At 40.9% G+C, this 16,683-nt stretch overlaps 1 protein-coding gene across 1 annotated transcript in view; it reads left to right on the top strand.

Annotated features, from left to right (window-relative positions):
* Positions 1-411: 411 nt before the first annotated feature.
* Positions 412-16,683, top strand: part of CRHR1 (corticotropin releasing hormone receptor 1) — a 131,306-nt gene continuing 115,034 nt past the window's right edge. The window contains exon 1 of the mRNA XM_075277145.1: positions 412-1,150. Within this exon, the coding sequence (XP_075133246.1) occupies positions 1,112-1,150 (39 nt within the window). The 5' untranslated portion in view covers positions 412-1,111. The remainder of the gene's footprint in view (positions 1,151-16,683) is intronic.

Raw genomic sequence — 16,683 nt, 5'->3', positions numbered from 1 at the left:
ATGATAACTTTACCGTGCAATTCTCCTTTTTGCTCCAAAGTAATGTAATAAATATCAAACTGACAAAACAGAACCTGTAAATGCAATTAATTTAAAGCAACAAAGTATAATAAATTGTAAATTGCACACTCATAACATATATTTAGGTGGCATCTCAAGGGCTTCACACACAGCAGTCATAAGGTAGCATAACATGGCAGGAGTTTACTCATCATAAACTACTATTAGAATGTTAAAGTGAACATTTTATTTCTTCTAGATTTAAATTTTCTATGGGATAAGAAAACCTGCTTGAGCTGTGAACAACGGATGAAAAGACAGCTGGAAGAGAGAAGAACAGTGGGATCGTACCTTGGAAGAGAAGGAGAGGGAGGGTGGGAGAGGCAGGAAAAGAGGAGGAGGGAAAGGAGTCAGAGAGACAGGCAGGGTAGGAAAAGGCAGAGGTAGAGAAGAGATGCATGAAAGAAATGAGAGGGGAACTGATGTTGCTGGATATCGTTTCTACTGAGCCTACTGTGCAGAAGAAGGAAAAATACAGCCAAGTATATATATAGCATACATAAGAGGAAAAAGAACTGCAAATGAAAAGAAACCGGGTAAAGGGCATAAGAACAGATAGATTAGGGATCAAATGTAGATAAAAATTGGGGGCGAAAATCAATATAAAAGGAGAATTTACAGAGAAAATGTAGCAAAAAGAAGGAAAAGGTACAAGAAAGAACAAGACCTCTGGACCTCCTGCACCTGCCCCTTACAACTACATCTTCAAGTGCTCTAGCTTGCCTACCTCTAACCTGTGGACCTCTCCCTATCTTTTCTCTTTATACCATACATTTTCATCTCTTGACTTGCTGACCAACCTTTTGGCAAAATTCATTTATTGGACACCTCCTCTACTTGGGACTACTTCACATCATGTGTTACTTTTGGTAAAATGAATATCTTCTTGCCTCTTCTTAGCTCCTTCATGGCACAAGTATACATTTAATAGAAATTACTGGGCGCACATTTACCACTTCATATAGCTTTCTAGAGATAAGAATTCCCCCCACTGGTATCCTGGATCACAGTTCCCTCATCTTGTCAATTTTGTTAACCTTTTAATGCCAGGATGTTGCAAGCCAGAATTCCATCCATACTTCTTGTCCAGGTAAGAAGAACTATATAATGTTTACACAAGGACTTTTATGTATGTGTCTGTTAGATGTGATGTATATGAGACTGTTTAAAGAGTAAGCAAAGTAGGCATATTAGAGAATCACAAGTGTTCCAAGAAAAGCATGCTGCTTCGTGCATTGTCTTCACAGCGTGATGTGAGTATTCTGGATATAGGTTAATCCCTTGTTCTAAGAAGCCTAGGAAGAAACTTTTATGTTTTGGTTAGTTCTTTGGAGACTAGCTTGTGTAAGACAGGAATAATATGCACACACTTTGGTTATAGTGATGGATGTGATACATGAGAAATAAAAAATGTAAATGTATATTCACAAAGCAATTGTAAGTACAAAGCTGTTCTATGTACAACTACATGTTACTAACCACTAATAAGTGTCTAAAGACCAAGGATTAGTCATCCAGTAGTAGTCCTTACTGCTTCATATCTACCTCGCATTACACTTTATCCCACTCTTTCCATACAATAACTCATCTTGTTTAGGCAACCATCATATGGTCTTTATATAAGTCAGCTATTATTCAATATGACCCATCTACTTGTTGTAACTAGTATAAATCCCATAAAACTTGGCATACTTACTTTAATTAATTTTCATACAATCTCATACACTTCACATATGATATCTGAAGGGTTAAATATAATTTTTGATCTAAATATTGTATAGCAGTTATTAAACTTAGGCAGCAAGGCCTACAGCTATTTTACGTGCAGGTCAATATGAAATTCAGGCCTTAACACAGTCATTGAGGTATTGATGTGGCTTTCGACTCAACCAATACATCCAAGTATGATCAGGGCCTTCCAGTTGGGATCCTACATTCTGCAAGTAACTTTTAACCCACATCGGCCCAGTAAAAAGAATGACCTTTGGTATATTACAACCATTGGATGTTTTACATGTTTCAAAAACATATTACTGACCCCAGCTAATTCGTAGTAACACGACTTATCTATTCAGCTTGTCAGACGGAAACTTAACCTATGAAGTCAATAGGAGAAACCCACCACAAAACCATTAGGTATGCAGCAAGCTGTGGATCCAGAGCAATGGCTACACATTGTGTGAATGGGAGTTTATAAATTAATTACCAAAGTAATATCTAGCTGGCCATTTTAATGGAAAGAAAAGCCGCATAACTGCCCTATCTTAAAGCTTAATAGAGAGGTGGAAGAAGATCTCCAATCCTATTTGGTTTCTCTGTATACAGAACAAGCAGAGAAGGCAACAATATGTCCTAAGTACACCCCAGGCAGGCAGCTGCTCCCTGCAGAAACAAGCAGATGCCCAGGATCCAGCATTGAAGTTCTTTTCTAAACCCAGAGAGGCGTTGGATAATGTTAAGCGAGTCTTCCATACATGTTTCTGCAAAGCATGGGCTACCTACTCAGGAGAAATATTATCCATGGGTAAGCCTTCTCCTGAAGAAGCAGGACATGCAATGAAAACATATATATCCAGTTCTGTGTACATCACATTTGGGACATTCATAGAACATATATGTACACCAAAATATGTGCAAACTGTTTCCCTTTATAGCAGTCAGGTCAGTAGGCTAGTGGATACAAAGAAATGGCATGTTTTCTGGGTACATAAATTAATCTAAATTATAAAGTTTTATATATATATATATATATATATATATATATATACATACATACACTGTATGAGTTCAATATGACATATGGTTACACCGCCCTTTCTCTTTAGGTGTAAACACTGTTTGATGTCCATGTGGTGTTACATTAATGTGATCAGAAAATAGAATCACGTTGCTATACTGTGTGATGTACACATCACATGCACAGAGGCATTGAGCAAGAGCTGATATCTTGTTGTGTTTTCCATAGACTGATCATCAATAACATTAACCCTTAAGTACTATCATGGTGTCCATCATACACATATCATTATGATAGTACTTAAGTGTTGAAACCACATACCTGTGTAGGCTTTTACCACCAAAACAGCACTGAGATATGCAATCCATAGGGCCTCTGAAGGTATCCTGTCATATCTCGCATAAAATTAATAGCAGGAGATCCTTTAAAGAGGACCTTTCATGTCCTCACCAATGTGCGGTATTATGTACCACTAGAAAGCCGACAGTGCACTGAAATCAGCACACTGTCAGCTTTCCCCGGCATGTGCCGCGGTGCTGGAGATATTGGTGCCGTTAATTTTGGCAACCAATACCTTCCCTCTGTCAGAAAGGCCTTACAGTCTAGTGTCATTGCTTGACTGTGAGGGATGCTCCGCATTAAAGAAAACCTTGTACTGTCAGAGGGGGCATTCCTTACTGCCCAGCGATGATGCTGAGCTGTCACAAATGCCCCCCCATCTATAAAAAAGTAATGTCATGGGGAGTTGTTCCTCACAACTCAGCAATAATGCTAGGCTGTAAGGCCTGCTCCTTCGGATAGTGGGGAGATTTTGGTGCCGAAAGTAACAGCACTGATATTCCCAGCATCAGGGCACATACCGGGTAAATTCTACGCACTGTTGACTTTATAGCAGTATATAAAACCTCACATTGATGAGGACATAAAAGATCCTCTTTAAAGAGGACCTTTCATGGTTTGGGGCACAGGCAGTTCTATATACTGAGCTGTGCCCCGGGTAAAGAGCTTTTGGTCCCGGTACCATAGCTCTTTACAGTCAGAAGGGCGTTCCTGACAGTGAGTCAGTTACGTCCTTCTTCAAAGCAGCGCCTATCGCGCTGTACAGTGTGAGTGGCCACAGACGAGTATTATCAGGAGGGGAGGGGGCGTTCCTCCCCACTCACGCTGTACAGCTCGATAGGCACTGCTTTGAAGAAGGACGTACCTGACTGACTGTCAGGAACGCCCTTCTGACTGTAAAGAGCTACGGACCGAAAGCTTTTTACCCGGGGCACAGATCGGGAAAGCCGACAGTGTGCTGAATTCAGCGCACTGTCGGCTTTCCAGCAGTATATAGAACTGCCTGTGCCCCAAACCATGAAAGGTCCTCTTTAAGTCTTGTAAGTTGTAATGTGGGCCCACCATGGATTGGAATTGTTATGGTTTTTTGAGTCAAAGCCAAGAATGGTTACAAAAGGAATGGGAAATATATAGGTATAGGTATAGCTTCTACCTTTTGTTCCTGTTTTTTTCTCAAAAAAAAGACAATTAAATGTACAACAAAAAAGTTGTGCTTCTGGAATGTGGGGTCTTAGCCTTAAACAGGTTTTGCAGTGTAGCAGGGCACATTATCACTCTGAAAGTTGTCACAGCTCTTGAAGTATACCATTGCCATTAACTGGCAAACTTGGACTTCAACACTATTTTTGTTGGTGGTTCATGTCAATCATCCATATGAATGTCAGGACCCAGGGTATCCCAACAAAACATTGTGAAGAGCATCAGTCCACTTCAGGTATCTATAGTGAAGCCTTGTACTCACCAGGTGGGCAATGCACATGCACCACATAACTGACCACCTGATGTATCAAAAAAATGATTTTTGTAACCAAGTTAGGGAGCGTTCACACTACCATCAGTGTCCGACAGCTAGTGTCCGCTGCTAATGTCCGTTCAAAATCTTGTGCGGACATATGCATCAGACACTAGCTGTGTCCGTGACATTTTGCATTGATTTAAATGGACATCAGGTGCGTTCTTTTACTGTCTGTGGGTGTCCTTAACTGTCCGTTCACAAAGATGTCCGACTTTTCAAGCGGACTGCAAAAGCCTACATGTCGGGTTTTGCTCTCCGCTTGAAAATTCGTATGTATGCAAGGAAATAGCACAATCACGTTTTTTCTAGTTCCACTTATTTTGATTTTTTTTCAGTTTCCTAGTACATTGCACAGGATACTAAATATTGTCATTATGAAGTTTAATTTGTCCTTTCAAAAATAAGTCCTAATATAACCTCATGTGAACATTATGAAAAAACATTATGGCATGAAGGGGTTAAATAAGCACTTAAGCATTGTTGATGCCTATATAGTGCAGGATCAGCTATTATTATCATATAGAAGCAGTGGCGTAACTAGGCATGGTAGGGCCCCATAGCGAACTATTGGACGCATTGTGAACAATTATTATACTTTGGGGTCTTAAAATAATAATAATTGGAGACCCAGGGAAGGATACAAACTTAAAAAACAATGTTAGGGGTAGTTCACATGGAATAAACGCGCGCGCATTTTGGCAAAATACACGTGTAAAAAATACACATGTAAAAATAAGACTCCCATCGACTTCAATGGCATTCTTTTTACACATGTAAAAAAACACGTCAGAATGCACTTGTAAAATGTCATTGAAGTTAATGGGAGTCTTATTTTTACATGTGTATTCTTTACACGTGTATTTTGCCAAAATGAGTGCGCGTTTACTCCATGTGAATTACCCCTTACTTACCTCTCCTGGGCTTTGGTGCACTCCCTGCTGATGTCGGCCATCTTCAATGATGGAAGAGACGTCATTTGAGCCGGGGCTTGTGTTGCGATGCATAAGGACATAAGCCACGTTCAATGTGATTTCTGTGACATAACCAAGTAGGCCTGAAGCCTTCCGGAGCCGGGAGAGGTAAGTAATAGTGTTTTTATGTTCCCTCACCTCTCCTAGCCCTCCAGTCATCATCTGAAAAGTATAACGATAGTGTTTGTGGGGTTTGTGGGCCCGTGGCCTTACTTATCAATCCCGGCTCCTGCTCACAGCTTCCGCAGAAGGGGAAGCACCGGCGGCCATAAGCGGGAACCAGGATCGGTAAGTAAATAGGGCCCATTACCTGCTGAAGTAACAGCCTATTAAAAAAAAGAAAACATCGGTAGCGGCTGCCGCCGAGTGACAATGCGGGGCATATTTCCCTGGCACAGCAGCTGGAGTCCCTGAGCAGGTGGAACTTGGGCGAACTTGCCCAGTAGTTTTGTTCCGTCCAAACATGTCTGAAACAAAACTGCTATTATTGTACTCTAGGGCCTCTTCAAAAATGGGAGGCCCAGAAGAAGTGATGAAACATAAAAACCCAATGTTACTCACTTTCCCTGGAATCAGGCATGGTTCTCTGCTCTCTTCAATGCCTCTGACACATAATAATGTCAACACGTAGTCTCAGATGTGAGAAGCAGAAATGCTGAAGAAAATAGAGAGCCACGTGTGAGTCCAGGGAAGGCGAGTAACATTTTTATGTTTGGTCAGCTCTTCTGGGCCTCCACTTATTATATTCTGGGTCTTTGCGAACCCCAAAAAATTAAAGGTTAGACTGTGGGAGATTATTCTGTTTGACAGTGTTTTTTACACAAAAAACACAGTAAGTTCTCCTATAAAAATGCATGCATTTCTGTGCAAAATGCACCTTGTGAACAACGCTTTACATCAAAGTGAAAGTACCAGTGGCCAAGCAAGTGGATGCAGCTATAACTGCATTCAGATCGATAGTATGTCGCCACCCTAAGGGTGCTGCCACAGGGGGCTCCTGGATGCATCCATTTACATCTAATTGAGGGTTGCGCGTGTACTTTCATTTCTTCTAATGGCAAAGTGCAGGTGCGTCCTGGGAAATAGCAGTAAATGCATGCGTCCAGAAGCAACTTGTAACAGCACAACTGTGTTACAGTTTGTGGTATATGACTGTAGTATAGGTGTTTGCAGTCTTACAATTACAATTATTGCACGGCAATACAAGTACCTCATCTACACTTTTTTTTAAACTTTTTTACTCCATCCGCGTCTTATATTTGGAGTATGGAAATATTATGCAGGTTTTTTTTAATAATATAAATGTTACAGCAGCTTCCATTTCAAGTTGGCAAATCATTACAGTTTTAGTTTGCTTTATTGACTATAGAAGATCTATGATTACTCCTTTATTGAAAGAATGGTCAAAAAATATGATGTCAGTTATTTTCCTTATACTTATATAGTGGCATCATATTCCTCAGCACTATCCAGAGATCCATCATTCATGGCACTCCTTATCCCCAATGAAGCTCGCAATCTAATCTTGCCTTATGCCACATACTGTACACACTACAGTCAATTTATATGAAGCAAATTAACCCACAACCAATATACTCGAAAGTGTAAGAAGAAAGCAAAGTACATGGAGGGAATACAATACAAATAAACATAGAGAATAAGAACTCCACACAATCATATTTCAGCTCATACCTAGTGAATAGGAAACAGAAAGTGATAAGCGGTTAAGGAACTATACACTTTTTATTTTCTTAGTGTAAGTAAAAAAAGGATTGCTCACTCAAATGTCAACCAAGATAAAGAGCCTAGAGCTTAATAGTTATCCCTGGGTACGCACAGGGGTCAAAACATGATAGTACACAAGACAGTGACCTGCTGTAGACATCATCTAGCCACCATAAGAATAATATAAAGAGCAAAGAAATTACACAACAAAATAAAAGAAAACAATGGTATTAAAGTACCTAAAGATATAGTCATGAGAAAAAAAAAAGTATACCGTTACTGAGTTCTATGACATTAGATATGGCTGGAATACTTTGTTGATCTGTTGATCTGTAAAACAGATCAGAAATAGAAGCTATACTGAATATCTAATGAAACACATCAACATACTAATAATACACTCCACCATACACTACAAACCAATCAATAGGTAAATGTAAAGTCTGTGACAAAATACTCCAGGTCAGAAGACAGGTTATATATATATATATATATATATATATATATATATATATATATATATATATATATATATATGATACAAGGTAAAAGGTGATCTCTCCCAAACTGTAATGTTATTATTGCAACAGGTATGTTGCATGCAATTCTTCTATGTAGCCATGAATCTTCTGTATTCTGTATAAGTAAATTGCATATAGTCCTCCCTATGAGGTCATTAGTTCTGCATAGTAAATAAAGCATTCTATAACGAGAATTTTATAAGGCTAGTGTAGACAAAGTCATTGGATTGGTGATGAAATGATGTATGTGTTTTCGCTTGATCACTGTTACCACTTCACTTTCTACCACTCCATTGTATCAGGTATTCTGAGTAGTCTCAGACTGGGACACTTATATAGTACCACTTTTTTTTTTCTTAATGAAGTTAGCACTAAAACTTATCACACAATATGACTTTGAAAGCCTGAAAAGGCCAAATGCAAATCTTAGGGTAAGTTCACACTGGGTATTTTGGACTGGAACCTGAGGCGGAGGACACTTCAGATTCCGATCCAAAATACGTTATCCGCGGCTGAATGCCGATGCACTGCACCAGCTTCCAGTCGCGCACTCCGTTCCGGATTTGGCCCAATGAATGAGCCTAGTCCGGAGGAAAGAGATGTCTTCAGGCCAAATCGCGAGGCGAAACGACCTGAAGAATGAGCATGTCGCTTCTTTTTCCGGGAGCCGGAACTTTGCCCATAATGTTTTTAGTTTAGTTTTTGTCTTTAGATTTGTCTTGGTTTTCAGAATGAAGTTGTGTCATGTTCTAGAGCTTACGTTGTTTTTGTTTTTTTTGTTTTTTAATATACTGTATGTATTGTTTTTTAATGTCTACATTCTACATATATCTATATAAGATAAGATAATCTTGTAATAGTCCCACCATGGGGAAATTTCAGGGTGTTACAACAGCATGCTAATACAGATACAGGATAATAACAGTAATATACTACAGAGGGAGACACACATAAGTTGAGAATAGCATATAGGAGAAAATACTAGGAGTCATAGCAGCTAAACAAAGAAAAAGAAGACTTCAGGATCATTTAGTTCTCTGTGCGGAGTGATCTTCGCTTAGCCTGATGCTGATTATACAGCCTGACTGCGGTTTGGAGGAAGGATCTCTGATAGCGCTCCTTCTCACACTTGGGGTGAAGCAGTCGGTCGCTGACAGTGCTGCCAAGTGCCGTCAAGGTCTCATACATGGGGTGGGATTTATTCTCCAGCATGGATCTCACCACGGACAGTATCCTTCTGTCACCCACCAAATGTACTAGGTCCAGGGGGCTCCCCAGGACACAGCTGGCCTTTCTAACCAGCCTGTCAAGTCTATTTGTGTCCCTGGCTGGTATACTACTCCCTCAGCAGGACACACCAAAGAAGATGGCTGATTCTACCACAGAGTTGAAAAAGGCCTTAAAGGGGCTCTATCAGCAAAATCATGCTGATAAAGCCCCACATATGCGTGAATAGCCTTTAAAAAGGCTATTCAGGCACCGCTAAAGTTATATTAAACTACCCCCCAGTTTTAAAATAATACCCTAAAAAAGAATGTGATCAACTTACCCATCGTGCACGGTGGGCGGGCATTCAGGGTCCGCCGTCTTCTTCATCCATGCCCCCTCTTCGATGTCCTCGGGTCCCATCTAACTCGCGAACTGACATTGCTAAAAAATGGCCTGGGCGCATGCGCAGTAGCATACTGCTTCTACTATGGCTACTGCACATGCGCCCACACCATTTTTTAGCAATGTCAGTGCGCGAGCTAGACGGGACCTGAGGACATCGCAGGAAGAGGAGGCGTGGATGAAGAAGACGGCGGACCCTGAATGCCCGGCCACCGTGAACGATGGGTAAGTTGATCACATTCTTTTTTAGGGTATTATTTTAAAACTGGGGGGTTGTTTTGCTGATAGAGCCCCTTTAAGAAGTGCCCCCTGGACTCCAAAGGCCCTCAGCCTCCTGAGCAGGTAGAGACTGCTGTGAACCTTTCTGTGTAGCGCATCCATGTGATCAGCCCAGCTATACTGTATATACATATAGCTCATGAATTTGTTGGATAGACCTACAGAAATGTTAAGGATATGTATTAATTTATGTTCCAATCATCTTGATTAATGTTATTATAATGATGTCAAATTCCGGATGAGATTTTTTATTATTCTGGCTAGGTATGCAGGATCCGAAAAAGGGGGGAAATTTTGATACCAACTGCTGTAGAGGAAGAAGATTAATATCTATGTGAAATGTTTTTATCTGTTACTTCTTAATGCCCTATATACTCTATGTGCCAAGTCATTGACTGCTGTTGCACAACCAAACCTGATTAATACAAATTTAGCATAATCTCAAACCTCTGGAGGGAAAGTGTTATACAGCTCAGCTCCCTGGAGAGAGTCCACTGTACAGCCAAGACCTCCGAGGCTTTTTACTATAAAACTGTACCTATAGAGGCTTACAATCCAAGCCCACAATCCCTGTGGCACCAAAGGCAGCAGACTGATTATGGCGTGAGCACCATTATCCAAGCCTGAAAGAGGCGAAAACATATACAACATTACACTATCAATCCAATGACTCACTACAAATGACTTCTAAAATTCTCATAACAATGTGAGTTATATACCATAGAGAATGAATGAAATGATAGGTGGAACTGTATGCTGGTTATTCATGTGGAAGAATAAGTGGCTACATAGTGGAATTGCTCCCAATGTACCTGGTGCAGAATTAACTTTGTATTGTGGGACAAATCGCCTTTTTGTCTTGGCTCAGATTTAAAGCATATTTTGGTGAAATAGCACACAAGTCCAAAAGACATACGGTAGCTTATATTGGCCAACTGTTTACAAGGGCCCCATGACAGCTGTATCAGTTATCCCCCGTCTTACATTTACCTATTATTGGTTTGTAGTATATGGTGGAGTGCATTATGAGTAGATTAATATGTTTCATTAGATATTCATTAGAGCTACAGTACTTTTAATGCAAATTAGGAAATTTATTTATTTATTATTAATGTATTTAGAGAAAAAGAAGTCAAGCAATTTGTTAATATATTTCTATTTAGTTATGAGAACTTATTCCCTAAGATAAGAGTCCGATCGCTGGGTCCTCAAGTGATCATGAGTATGTGGGACAAAAAGTCCCCTAAAGGCCTCCTTATGAATGGAGCACCAGTATAATCGGTCACCAGTGATCGGACCCTTATCTCCTGTTCTGTGGACATGGCATAAGTGTCCTGAATGGCACAACCTCTTTAGCTTTCTGCTGATATACCTTTCTTATTCTTATTCAGTAAGCCCCTGTTCAGAAAAACATGTACAGACCACAGATTAGTTCACAGAAATGCATCCCATGAAATAACCTAAAGATGGCGTCAGTCATGTGACCCACCAGATACACGTCAAGTTATTATTCTACTGTTACTCCTATACTCAGTGGTCCATTGCCAGGACAAGGTCATGGTGTACAATATAGAGTTCACCTAGCCATGGCCAGCTCCGAGGTCTTCAGTGTCATCTACCAGAGCCTCCAAGCAATGGAAGAATGAAACACACTTTATACTATGGAGACTTAGTTGTAGGGTTCTTCACTATATATATAAATATTCACAATAGCAGACACGGCAGACAGGTTGACAACTAGCTGTACAGTAGACCTTTGTGCAAGTGGCTCCAGAGACAGATACTGTACTTCCTCTAGCTACTTTCTCTAGCTAGGGGTGACATGATGCCTGCATCCCCTGTCACTGCTGAATAAGAAAGCTGATGGTGCCCTAGTTGCAATAACCAACTGACATCTCAGTTGTGAGAAGGTGAAAGGCAAAGTGCTGAAATCACACTATATCAGCCCCAGATTCCTGACTTATGTGGGGTCTAGGGTGGGTCTGGAATAGGCCTCAGCCCAGGTGTGGGTCATAGGCTCGTTATTGGGCCATAAAAGGCTGCAGAGCCTGCACTTCAGGGCAGATCCTGGGAGGAGAGGAAATGGCTGGGTCTGTCCAGACACTGAAAGCCTTGTATTACGATACGGTGTGTTTTTTGGTTGATTTCAGTACAGTTAGTATTTTCTGTTTAGTTAGCACTCAGATGAGCAGGATTTTGGTTTGACATTATTTTGCCTAAAGTTAAGGCTGTATCATATTTTGCTCATTTTTGCACCTGATGTAAAGGTTTATTTATTTTGCTGTTTTTCTTGAATAAACTGCTCTGCTGCAAAATTTGTATCCCTGTCTCTTGACTGGATGGGTCCGCACCAGTGCTTCTACCGCTCTACCTTCCCCACACAGTGCAAAGGTGCCTTCTCCCCAAGTTATCCAGACCTCTCATGCTGACCTCTGAACAGCGAGCCTCTCATTCAAGCTCCCCGGACTCCCATCCCCACCAAGCACAGGAATAGGCACTTAAATAACATAGGTATGCTACTCAATGGCTGACATCAGTGGGTAGCAGTTAATTTATCAAGAGTGGTGTTCTCCATGCACGTTTTGCTAATACCTGTCTTGCTAGAGTTTGTTCTCTAGACAGAAATCTGTCAGCTTCTTGTTTGTTTAGGATTCTGGCATGATTTATGGGGCCTATGGCTTTGCATTCCCATCCCCCATTGAAAAAAATGCAAGCTCTCTGGTAAACAAGGCTAGATAAATAAGCCCCGCCACACAGTATTGCTGCAGCATCTCATCTTGTCTATCAATGTCTCTGGAGAAACAGCTCCAGATTTTTCTTCTTGTCTCCTTGCTGGTGTAAATTACTACCACCATTTACATCAGAAAACTGGTTTCGATGATAAATCTGATGGGGCTGGTGTCCTGCCTCACCATGCCCCAACCACGCTCACTCTGAGGAAAGTGGCATGCGGGGTGCAAAACTTACAAGTTGCCATTTTTTGAGCAAAAATTTTGATTTGCAAAAGAAACTACAATTTTTTTCATAGCTTTTAATTCAGTTTTCTGGCGAAGTAGCGATGATAAATTAGACCCAAAGTGTGTGCATGTATGTGATTTTTTTATGCAGAACTCACTGGTCCATGGACTATACCATTCTATAGTGTAGTAACATGGGTTACCAATCAGTTAACGGAACAGAATTTATAATATACTAGCTGGTACCCGCGACTTCGTCTGCGGTGATTGTAGTAGTGGGTATATACAGGCGCGGGTAAGGTTTTCGTACTGTGTATAAGGTATGGGATATGAAATGTAACTTTGTATCTTGTTTTTGCTGTAATTCTGAGAACACATGAGACTTTTGTGTTGAATGTAATTTGTATTTCAGCCGCTATACGGTGTTGGTATAAACTGTACATAGTGTCTTTGGGACAGAGGTATTTCAGGTTAATATACTTTGATATTTGACATTGTATGAGTTGTTATTTTGCGTCAGTACATGTAAGTTTTGGGCACAGGATACTCTTGAGCAAGCCACATAAAGTCTGGCCCTGTGCATGACAGTTTAGTAACTCCATGCGCCTCTTATTAATAACAATTAACCCCATCATGTCCCTCACATTAACCCCTGTGTAAGAGTTACTGATAGAGATGAGCGAGTACTGTTGGGATCAGCCGATCCGAACAGCACGCTCGCATAGAAATGAATGGACGTAGCCGGCACGCGGGGGGTTAAGCGCGCTGGCTACGTCCAAGCGGAAGTACCCGGTGCATCCATTCATTTCTATGGAGCGTGCTGTTGTGATCGGCTGATCTGAACAGTACTCGCTCATCTCTAGTTACTGATATGTGAGAGACTTGGAGGTAATAATTAAGTATCTTCATTACTGAGGTCTTTTATTAGTCCCTCCATGTCTCACATATTAGTAACTTTTATATGAGGCACACAGGGGTTAATATGAGGGACATGATGGGGGGGTATTCCTATTAATGTGAGGCACATGGAGTTACTAACACTAAACTAATAACCCCAAATGGCTGACATTAATGAGAATAGGAAGTAAAGGAAGGTAGCTGTGTGTTTCTTACTTTCAGTTTGCTAGCAGCTTCGGCAAGAGCTATCACTATAGCAGGCAGAGACCTGAGCGATTAAACTCCACCCCCTGGGTTTCCTGCACCACTCTCAAAGGGGAGTGTCCTTATGCCTCAGCTGCAGCAGAGACTTCATTTAACTCTTGCAGGTCCTGTGCTGCTGGCATGCCAGTGAAATATGGCAGGAGTGCCACTCTTGGCATGTGTGCCAGGGGTTGCTGACCTCTGCTGTAGGGGGTAATATGAATTTTGTGGCTTGCTATGGTCCAAAGTGTGTGAGATTGCAGAGATAGTGATGTGAGTTTGGGTTTTGTGGGGGTCCTGGGAAAAATGTATGTGCGCTATTGTGACGAAAAGTAGCCTATTGCTCAATCGAGTGTAGGGACTATGTTTGTGGAAAATTTCAGCCAAATCGGTGGAGCGGTTTTTGCGTGATTGACCGCCAAACATCCGAACATCGAAAGGGTCCTGGGAAAAATGTATGTGCGCTATTGTGACGAAAAGTAGCCTATTGCGCAATCGAGTGTAGGGACTTTGTTTGTGGAAAATTTCAGCCAAATCGGTGGAGCGGTTTTTGCGTGATTGACCGCCAAACATCCGAACATCCAAAGGGTCCTGGGAAAAACGTATGTGCGCTATTGTGACGAAAAGTAGCCTATTGCGCAATCGAGTGTAGGGACTATGTTTGTGGAAAATTTCAGCCAAATCAGGGTCCAAAGTGTGTGAGATTGCAGAGATAGTGATGTGAGTTTGGATTTTGTGGGGGTCCTGGGAAAAACGTATGTGCGCTATTGTGACAAAAAGTAGCCTATTGCGCAATCGAGTGTAGTGACTATGTTTGTGGAAAATTTCAGCCAAATCGGTGGAGCGGTTTTTGCGTGATTGACCGCCAAATATCCGAACATCCAAAGTCACAAACCCACAAACATTTCACATTTATAATATTAATAGGATATAACTTAGAAATATGCATGATTCCCTATTATTAGAGATGAGCGAACACTAAAATGTCCGAGGTTTGAAATCCGATTCGAACAGCCGCTCACTGTTCGACTGTTCGAACAGATTTCGATCCCCATTATAGTCTATGGGGGGATATGCTCGTTTCAGGGGTACGCAAAATTCGATAACATTATACTTACCAAGTCCACGAGTGAGGGTCGGGCTGGATTACCCTTGAAGTTTTCTCCTAGCGCAGTGTCCGTCGCGGCTGGAATTCACTCTGCCTAGGCATTGGGGCCTAGGCAGAGCCGACTGCGCATGTGCGGTCGGCTCTGCCCAGCCCGATGCCTGAGCATTTTTTTTCATTTTTCATTCTGCCAATCAACGCTGGTTCTGCATCGAACCTTAAACTTCGAACAGCTAGTAGTGTTCGATCGAGTACGAGTATTTCGAATACCGTAGTATTTGATCGAACACCTACTCGATCGAACACTACTCGCTCATCTCTACCTATTATATAAACAAATACAATTAAAAAAGATTATAAATCCCTTTAAGGCCCACGTTACGTATAAGTATAATAGGGATAGAAAGTCTGCAGATGACAAATCTGTGACTTTTTGTGAAAAACACTGCAGAAAAAACTCAATTTTTTTCCACCGCAGTCTTTTCTGCAGCACTTTTTGGCTGTGGCTCGCTATGTGGGGCCTTAGTCTGAGTGTCTGTATTTGTGCAAGTGTGGCTTTTTTGGGTCAACATAAAAACATCCTTCACTAAAGAAATTCTCTAAGGTAGCAGGTAGCATATAAGGGAATGAGTTACAAAGGAACAGAAAAGGTACTAAACTGCAAACAATGCCTTTTTAATGGTTCCGGTATTGGGCAAAATTTACTGTGGTGAAGAGCACATTACAATTTGCATGCAGATCATTCTCTTATCTTTAGTATGAACCTTTGAATTAGTCAGAATGAAAAAGACTGGTATTGAAACCTGCTAGCGTAGTCTGCAGGCACAGCACATTGCAGTTGAGCTTAAACCTTGTTCAGTGCTACGTGTCTACATTACCGTCTTGTACCCCTAGAGCCTGAAATTAGAGCAAGGAGCCGGTAATCCCTTGCACGCATCAAGACCGCCTCATTCCTCTCTGCATGAATAGAGTCAGTAGGTTATATTGACTCTCTAATCCTCAGATTACGTCTCCCCATTGGGCAAATGGAAACAGAGCACAAGAAGGCAGAATATGTACATACATTTAAAATGTCCCAGCTGATGGAAATTTTACACCAAAGTGCACATCCATTATGAAAGATCCCATATAAGCATTGACTGCTAAGACTTCACTAAATTATGAAATCCTTTCCATTTATACCAAGAAGATATATACACATATAGCTGTTCACGACACTTGTTCACGACATGCGCAGGTATGTACATGGTGACAGACTTGGTTGAAAGTTTTATATAAATATATATATACCGTATATACCATATATATATATATATATATATATATATATATATATGATACAACTTGATACTGGCCTCAGCAGACATGCACTACATGATACCATTGCTATCCTTAGCATAGGCCATCAATACCAGATCAGCACCCCAACCAAACAGCTGCATGCATAGGGGTTAACTTGGAGATCACTTCTTAGATCCCCACCAATGAGGGGAATGGAGAAATAACCAAGCACTGTATTTCGGCTATCTACAGCACTGTCATTAAAATTAACCCTTTCATGCCCCCGTCAATTTGAATTTTTTCATTTCTATTGTTTCCTCTTCTCATTCCAAGATCCATATTTTTTTTTCATTTTTCAGTTCACAGAGTCACATGATGGCTTATTCTTTGCGGGACAAATTGTATTTTGTAATGATATCATTCAATATCCTGTACAATGTA

This window comes from Leptodactylus fuscus, chromosome 6 (assembly GCF_031893055.1).
Source record: "Leptodactylus fuscus isolate aLepFus1 chromosome 6, aLepFus1.hap2, whole genome shotgun sequence".
Lineage (NCBI taxonomy): Eukaryota > Metazoa > Chordata > Amphibia > Anura > Leptodactylidae > Leptodactylus > Leptodactylus fuscus.
The sequence above is the reverse complement of the archived record's forward strand: the minus strand, read 5'-3'. Positions and strand labels throughout refer to the sequence as shown.